Below are 9,128 nucleotides of genomic sequence, written 5' to 3'. Positions count from 1 at the left end.
CACACCTCCGAGCCTCCCCGATGATATTTATGTGTAAAAACAAGAATGCTATTTAGTTATATACCATATACACACCAACAAATTGTCCGTGTAAACAACTAACCAGTTACCAAGATGTGTAATAAAGAAATGAACCCATGTTTCAAAGAATATACACCTTAAACATCTACAATGATTAAAAGATATAGCCTAAAAGCAAACAATGCATGTATGTTAAACACAAAAATTTCTCTATTATTACTTTGAATATAATACACAAGACAACTTTTATATCTTTCTTTGTTTCTCTCCCCCTTTTAATTAGGCCAAACGTTGTGGGAGTTAAACCTACCTCACCTCCGATGTGGTATCACATTGCAGGCTAAGGGATGTTAAACACCATGCCGAAAAGGTTAACGGTAAGGGGTTAACGTTGGAAGGGGCGAAGATGGTAGCGATATGGATGGTGACGCTCCCAACATTAATCCACAACGTTTAGTCTTATCATTTATCTTATATACTTAGGTTTTGTGTAGTGGGCGGCAATTTTGGTGCGACAAAGACGACGAGGGGCGACAACATCGCCCCCGGGGCGATAAAATGGGCGACAAGGGGGAGGGCGACTAGAATTTGTCGCCTGTATGTTTTTGATTGAATATTATTATATTAAGTATATGTGTGTATTATATATATACATATATATATATAGAGGCTACAATACCACTACACACTTAAATAAAAAATCCTCTTTTTACTAAGTGAGTGCCACATAACATAAGTCGGCTCATTTTTATTGTCCCTCCACTGCACATTTTATTGTTATTGAAAAAAGGAGCAAAAGTTATTACATTGCCCCATTTTCATCTCCTAAACAAATTGCTATTAATTTAATATTATATCATAATATATCATACATTCTTGTTTGCGTCTCACCCCTTGACCATCCTTGAGATTCTTCTTTCAACCCCTTCTTCCTCTTCGCGTCTTCTCTTCGATCGATCCAACCACATCGTCCATGACGCTTGGCTCAGGCGGATCGAGTGTCGTGGGTATGTTTTCCCATCTGGGTTCTTCTTATTTTCTTTCAAATCTGCTTCTTTACTTGCCAATTTCACCTTTTTCTCATATTATGTTCACCAATCGGGTCTTTAATTAGGTCTATGAGCTGGGATTTTTGATCAATTTGAATTGATATATGAATTGGGTATTTGTGCTCTTTGATGGGTTTTGTTTTAATTTCATGAATCATGTGTTTGTTGTTTCAGATTAATCTTCATTGTTCAAGGTTTATGATAGTTGTTTATGAAATTAGGTTCCTTTGTTGTTGTTTAATGTGACCCATTGTATGGTTTTTAAGCAGACTCTTTGATCATTTATATTTGGATGAATATTAACTTTTAGGGCTTGTATAAACAATCTGAATTATGTTACATATATGGTGGTTTTATTAAGAGAAACTGTTGCTAATGAAGTAATGATCGTTTTACGGTTTGCACATGTAGAAGTTATGATCTGAACTCTTAGTTGTTTGGTGTGGTCCTTGGTGTAAGATTTAATTAAGGAAGTGCAATTCGTTATTCGGTATTTCGGTGGTCCTTCTCAATAAAACCGTTGTTTGAGTGGTTGAGAAATAGTACTTTTATCATTTATCTTGGTTGTAATTTATTGAGCTTTTTGTTATAAGATAAGGTGATTCACATCCAATGTTGATATTACGGTGGCTGTTTGGATATGTGTTTTGAAAGTGATTATGTGATATTTGAATACATTAGAATTATATAACCGTTGTAATAAAATGGGTTGTAGGACATACTGAGATTATGCGTGAATGTGTTTGAATTGTTTACATATTTGTGTTTATTAAAGAAAATTAATGCATGAAATGACCAAATCAACATGAAATCTTATTAAATTTTTTTGTCGCAGTGCCTAGAAATTTTAGGTTGTTGGAGGAACTTGAGCGTGGAGAAAAAGGTATCGGAGATGGCACTGTTAGTTATGGGATGGATGATGGAGACGACATTTATATGCGCTCGTGGACTGGCACCATCATCGGTCCTCTGAATGTAAGTTATCTTATTATTATCCGTATGTATTTTCTTTAGTAATCAGATTAGTTTACTCTTTATCTGATAATAATAACTTGATTTTCAGAATTTAGGATTTAGGTAATCTTTCATATGATTGCATCATGTCATTTTTAAAGATTTGAAATGTTTTGTGCAGAATGGTGTGCGATGCAATTCATTTTATTAGTAGAGGTTATGAAAAAAGATATGCAGTTAATTTACATTAATGTTTTTGGGAATGATTTGTGAATCACGTATATTAAGTATTTAAGGTTTGCATAAACAAATTGTGCTTTTTGTTTTCTTGTTATTTAAACGTTAAATAATCAGAAAATCGGTTTCATACCAGATGCATGAGTATGAATATACAGGAATAAAATTAAATGTCCTATTTACCCCTTTTACTCTATGTTTGATTGTAGGGGTGTGCATGGGTCGGTTTTAAGCTCAAACTGAACCAAAAACCGAAAATTCGGTTTGAGTTTTTGAAAATTGTTCGGTTTCAGTTTTACCATCCGGGCTTGAAATTTTTGAGCCGGAAAAACTGGCCTAAAATATTGAGTTTAGGCCTGAAACCTTTTTGAGTCTAAATATTTTTGTTGATTAATGATTAATATATTATTGTACATTTGTGTTGTTGGCAGAGTGATGCCTGTTACCTTTTCTTTATTAAGGGTAAAATTACCTAATTACTCCTTGTTTCAGTCTGTTCATGAAGGGCGTATTTACACATTGAAGCTATTTTGTGACAAAGACTATCCCGAGAAGCCACCAAGTGTCAGATTCCATTCCCGGGTCAACATGACTTGTGTCAACCATGAAACTGGAGTGGTAAAACCATAAGCTATTGACTTTCGAATGTCAAAGTTTGACTTTTTACAATTTTGACGAATTTTTTGTGTAGGTTGAAGCGAAAAAGTTTGGAATTCTTGCAAATTGGCAGAGAGAATATACAATGGAAGATATTCTGATACAGCTCAAGAAAGAAATGGCGGCTCCTCATAACCGCAAGCTCATTCAGCCGCCAGAAGGTGCTACTTTCTGATTATTTGAAGGAATTGATAAAAAAGATATTATGTTATATGATATTTGATGCGCGTTTTCAAATGGTTTTGTGAATCAAAATTCTCATGGAAGTCAACAAATTGTAGTGGAGGATGTTTTCTTCTCTTTAATGTTTGATTTGTTATGGGATGTTTGTTTGTGTCAAATGTTTAATATATGTAATTTGTTTTGGCAACTCAGATTAAGATTTGGCTGATGGTAATTCATGCTTCGTTTGTTTTGTTTTATGCAAGTTTGATGGTTACTTTGCATGTGCAGGAAGTTGAATCTTGTTTGTAATTAAAAGAAAACTTTTGTATTTTTGATATATCATCTCTAAGTTACTAGGATATATCATTTCTGCTCATAGAACATTCTTAGATCCTTTTAAGTATTTTACTCGTGTAGTTTATTAGACATTGGAATGACTAAGGTTAAAGATGGTTTATATCATTTGAACATTGTTAAAATGGCATAGAATAATGAAGACCATGTTTGTTGTGTGTTATTTATAGAAGAAATAAAACGTAATCTATATGTACAATTTCACGCAATTGGTCGCCAGTTGCCTTGGATTGAAGAACCTAGATCGCAAGAGAACGCAAAACTTGATTTGCATGTACATACGCTTCATTGATGTTTTCTCCCTCGTTTTACTTCACTCAAATCCGTCACTCAGATCAATGTCTCTCTCTCACCCCCTTTGGTTCAGTTTTTTTAGTGATGTTCCACCGACACAATGGTTCTTCCATCGACACAATGGTCCACTTACGACAAGGCTCTCCCTATCTTAGTTTAAGTTCAAACTCAAACTCCATTTGAATGATTATGATTCTAAAGATTTGTTTCATTAAAATAGTCCATACTCCATTAGATCAGTGGTTTCTTAACTCGCATATATTATTTGAATTTCACCAACAAATATATTAAACATTCATTTAAACAATTTAATTTGACTCATTTATAGTAACATCACAAATTTCTTGTTTGAACCACACATTTCAATTCCAATCAATCAACATAGTGATTACCCAATCTTAACCTTTACCAATTAAAACTCACAAACTTGTCAAAAACCAATACCTAATCTATACACTAAAACTCATTCAAAGATTATGCTCAACATTATCATTACCCGCAATCCATAACACTTTAATATATTAAACCAAGTCATTACCCAAAAGCATGGTTGTAAAAAATCTCGCCTAGGCTATAAATAATCTCCGAACCGACTAGTCGCCTATTAATCCATATTTGATCAAAATAGTTTAAAATTGAAAGATTTATATATAAAGCCTCCATATGTATATTTGAAAAATTGCATGTAAATTGCAATACGAGCAATCCCGATTAATCGTTAGTACCTACCCACAGCTCGACAAGCGTCTAACGAGTTAGTCATACCCCAATTACCACTACCTCCTCTTAAAATATTCCAACGTCGACACCCTCAAATTCATTTAAGTCGGCCTAGCTGATGATGACGCCACCTGGGTGACGTTTCACAGTGCTTATGATTTTGGGCATTTGGTTAAGGTTTTGACTGGGCGGGTTTTGGCGGATGAGTTGACTCAGTTTATGTGAATCTTTATAACGTTTTGTGAATTAGTACATATGCGTGTGCACGTTGGTTGCTTGCTAGTTGGTTGTTTGTATCTGAGAATTTGGATCTTTTAGTGCTGTGTTTGGAATTTTGGATTGAATCTGTAATGAATGGTTGGATGCATTTGAGTGTTAGCTAACCCTTGCAGGTGATGATGGATGATATTATTATGTTTTATATATGAAGGTCATGTTGATGATAATACTCATTCGAGGTATTTCGGACACAGCTTTTTAGAGAATTTTTTTTCTTTGCTTGGAAGGCAGAATTAGCTTTGATATTGGGAAAGTAAGTTGCTTTGAGGTTATTATATGATAAGCTCAAGACTGTCTTTCTAGTATACAAGTTATTCAGAAATTTTGCACTGGTTGACCTCTCGTTTACCATATTTTTTGTTATCCGTTCATTATAGCTGTTTTGAAGTATGACCTGTAGTGGCTAAGAGTTGAAAGTATTGCAGAATATACACACATCTAGAGTCCGAGCTTTGAAATTATGTATAAGAGTTTAAGCTCCCCTGATACACAGTAGAAGCACACGTCTTTTTACCTATGTATATGTTGTAAAACACACCTGAGAATTCAAAGATAAAGGGTTTCAATAGAAGCTTTGTTATCACGAGTCAAGAAAACGAAAAGGATTACAATTGAACTGAAAACAGAAAATTACAATGAACTGAACTAACTAAGAAACTCTAATCTTTCCCTATTTATCCCCAATTTCAGTTGTTAACCGACTGTTAACAAACTTACTCCAGAAATTTACATAACCAGCCCTCCAACTTTAAGACTAGTCATATTGTAGCAGAAATATAACAACTATTAAAACTTGACAGTTTCAGCCCCAGTAATAAAACCAAACCCAAACAGTAGACCAAACTAACTTGCATTAACATGATTTGTCTTTAATTCTCCAACAATCTCCACCTTTAAAGATCAAATCATATCTTTAACCCATATTCAGCCCATTAATACATTTATCAAACTTTGATCCGGGCAATGCCTTAGTGAGAAAATCTGCAAAATTCTCACTTGTGTCAATACTTGCAACCTCAAGTTATTTTGAGCTTATTACTTCTCTAATAAAGTGTAATCTGACATTAATGTGTTTTGTACGCTCATGAAACACATTATTTCTTGATAACTGCAGAGCTCCTTCATTGTCACAATAAACAACAGTTTTTGACAAATTTACCCTTAGCTCAGAAATCATTCTTTTTAGCCATAAACCTTCTTTGACTGCTTCAGTCAACGCCATATATTCAGCCTCAGTTGTAGAAAGTGCTACAACCTTTTAAAGGTGTGCTTTCCAACTAACAACGCTCCCAAAAACTTTGAAAACATAACCAGTTATCGATCTTCCTTTGTCAAGGTCTTTAGCATAATCTGAATCAACATACCCTTCAATTAAACCTTGACCTTTACCCACCTCTTTCCCAAACATCAAACCATAATCCTTAGTACCCTTCAAATACCTAAGAATCCATTTAACAGATTCCCAATGATTTTTACCAGGATCTGCCAAATACCTGCTCACCAAACTAACCGCATAACCCAAATCAGGCCTAGTACACACCATTAAATATATGAGACTCCCTACCACATTTGCATAAAGAACATGTTCCATGTATTTAATGTCATCTTCTGATCTTGGTGAGTCTTGTAATGACAGCTTGAAATGAGCTGCAATTGGAGTTGTGACAACCTTCACATTATCCTTATTCATACCATAAGTCTTCAAGATTTTATCTGCATAACCAGACTGAGTTAACTTCAACTGTCTTTGACCTCTGTCTCTAATTATCTCCATGCCCAAAATATTCTTAGCCTCCCCAAGTTCTTTCATTTCAAACTCTAGCATCATTAACCTCTTAGTGGCTTCTATCTCTGCTTTGTCTTCACATGCTAACAGCATATCATCAACATATAGCAAAAGATAGAAGTACTTACCACTACTCCACTCTCTATAGTACACACAACTATCATAAGAACTTCGATTAAATCCATGAGTAATCATAAACTCATCAAACCTTTTATACCATTGCCTTGGTGATTGTTTCAGCCCATACAATGACCTTTTTAACAAGCACACCTTCTCTTCATTTCCATCTTGAATGAAACCCAAAGGTTGAGCCATATATATAATTTCATCCAGATAGCCATGCAGAAAAGCAGTCTTTACATCCAATTGTTCAAGCTCAAAATCATAAGCTGCAACAATTGACAAAACTACCCTTATGGACGTACGTTTAACCACTGAAGAAAATATCTCAACATAATCAACACCAGGTCGTTGAGTAAAGCCTTTAGCCACTAATCTGGCTTTAAATCTTGGACCTTTATCACCAGGTAAGCCATCTTTGACTTTGTATATCCACTTACAAGCAACCACCTTCTGGTCTTTTGGTTTATCTACTAAAACCCATGTTTGATTTTTGTCTAAAGAACTCATCTCTTCCTCCATGGCTTCAAACCATTTTTCTTTATTACTAGAATTGACTGCTTCATAAAAGGTCAAAGGCTCATAAATGTTCTCATGTTCAGCAATACTGAAAACAACTGCTGACACATCTTCACCATCTCTAAACCTCACAGGTTTAACTACATTCCTCCTTGTTCTGTCTCTAGCCAAATTATAACTAGAAGACTCACCTGAATTTTCCACTTCTACCCCTGCACCTGATGGCCCGGCTTCACCTTCTTTCTCTCTAGGCTCCACCTCAACTTGCACACTATTGGGATTAGAATAACTTATTAAATTATTACTTCCAACCACATGCTTGTACAATACATATTCATTGAATTCTACATTTCTGCTAAGAATCACTTTAGGACTTACATTTCCTATCTCCAAAGTCTATACCCCTTTACACCCCAGGGTATCCTAAAAATATGCACCTTTGTGCCCTTGGATCCAACTTATCTTGACTTATATGTGTTGGAAGTTTTAAGTGTGTGAATGAAGGAAGTGGTGGAAGTGGTAAATGTTTGTTCCACATCGGATTGGCAACAAAATAATGAATGGTTTATAAGGTGGAGCCCTTACACCCATTTGAATTCTTTGTGACATGTTTTACCACAAGTTCTACGCGCGCGCAGGGGGTGCAAATTTGGGTTTCTGGACTAGAAATTCATCGAACTCGTGCGTGCCCGCATGTCCCGCGGACACGAATGCAATCCGAAAACCCGAGCCCGCGTCAGACGATTTCTTGAATTCGTTTTTGAAATTCAAAACTGGTCTAGTCAATACAATTAATAATCATTAAGAGAATGATTATGATTTACAGTTTTATAATCTGCACTAATGGCCATTATTTGATATTATTATTATTTAATGGTCATTAACAATATTGATTATCATTATTGTGATTGTATGGCTATATAAACAAGACCAGCTCTTCAGTTTAGACACACCAAATACAACACAGTTCATCTTCTTCCTACTGCAACAGTATTGTTTCCGATTTCGTTTCAGGCAAGTGTCCGAGTCCGGCAGAGCACCGATTCTGTTTCGAACCGGAGTACCCTGGAAACAGACCGAGAACCTGTTTAAGGGAATTGTGTTAAACACAAACCCGGTTTACTGCTGCGTTTTTTTTCGTTTAATTTTCTGGATATCATAATAGAAGATTTCCAACAAACTTAAACATATTACTTGTTATTTATTCTCGATTTCGTTTCAGAATGGAATCCCAACCCATGAGCGATGTTGTTTCTGCCATCGTGACTACCGCTGTTGATGTCACAACCGGTTTGGTCTCTCCGTTGCCTGCTGTAGTCACTTCTCATGCTGAGAAACCGGAAAAGTTCACCGGTGTGAATTTTAAACAGTGGCAACAAAAGATGTTCTTTTATTTGACCACTTTGAACCTTGCGAGGTTCTTGACTGTAACCGTTCCCCAAGTCGATGAAGGGGCAACGGATGCGCTGTCGGTGAGCGCGGTTCACGCTTGGAATCATTTGGATTTCTTGTGCCGGAACTATGTCTTGAATGGCATGGTTGATGCACTTTATAACGTGTATTGTAAGGCCAAAACTGCCAAAGAATTATGGGAGTCATTGGACCGCAAATACAAAATCGAAGATGCCGGTACTAAGAAATTCGTGGTGGCTAAATTCTTGGACTTTAAAATGATAGACTCAAAAACTGTTATGAGTCAAGTCCAAGATTTGCAAGTTATTCTTCATGATATTCATGCGGAAGGGATGTCACTTAGTGAGACATTCCAAGTTGCTTGTATTATTGAAAAGCTACCACCAAGTTTGGTCGATTTCAAGAACTATCTCAAGCATAAGCGAAAGGAGATGACCATTGAAGATCTTGTTGTTCGTCTTCGTATTGAAGAAGATAAAAAAATTGCACTAAAAAGAATTGACGGTCCCGGAACAACAAAGGCCAATGTTGTTGAACATGGCCAATCTTCAAAGGGTAAA

At 35.7% G+C, this 9,128-nt stretch overlaps 1 protein-coding gene across 1 annotated transcript; it reads left to right on the top strand.

The window, feature by feature from the left end:
• The first annotated feature begins 893 nt into the window (after positions 1–893).
• On the top strand, positions 894–3,315 carry LOC143589572 (ubiquitin-conjugating enzyme E2 variant 1D-like). The gene is made up of 4 exons (XM_077070298.1): positions 894–1,028; positions 1,906–2,045; positions 2,754–2,879; positions 2,953–3,315. Exons 1-4 carry the CDS (start codon positions 995–997, stop codon positions 3,091–3,093), a joined length of 441 nt encoding a protein of 146 aa, XP_076926413.1. The 5' UTR covers positions 894–994; the 3' UTR covers positions 3,094–3,315.
• The last annotated feature ends 5,813 nt before the right edge of the window (positions 3,316–9,128 follow it).

Source organism: Bidens hawaiensis, unplaced genomic scaffold, assembly GCF_021521415.1.
Source record: "Bidens hawaiensis isolate Kalapana, Puna unplaced genomic scaffold, B.hawaiensis_p1.1 tig00037620_1, whole genome shotgun sequence".
Taxonomy (NCBI): domain Eukaryota; kingdom Viridiplantae; phylum Streptophyta; class Magnoliopsida; order Asterales; family Asteraceae; genus Bidens; species Bidens hawaiensis.
This window is presented reverse-complemented; position numbering and strand designations above follow the sequence as displayed.

What these genes read in the sequence shown, in the direction of transcription:
- LOC143589572 (XM_077070298.1), top strand. Translation starts at nt 995, where the DNA reads ATGACGCTTGGCTCAGGCGGATCGAGTGTCGTGG. An exon ending in AGGCGGATCGAGTGTCGTGG is followed by an intron (nt 1,029 to 1,905) that starts GTATGTTTTCCC and finishes TTTTTGTCGCAG; the next exon opens with TGCCTAGAAATTTTAGGTTG. An exon ending in CCATCATCGGTCCTCTGAAT is followed by an intron (nt 2,046 to 2,753) that starts GTAAGTTATCTT and finishes TCCTTGTTTCAG; the next exon opens with TCTGTTCATGAAGGGCGTAT.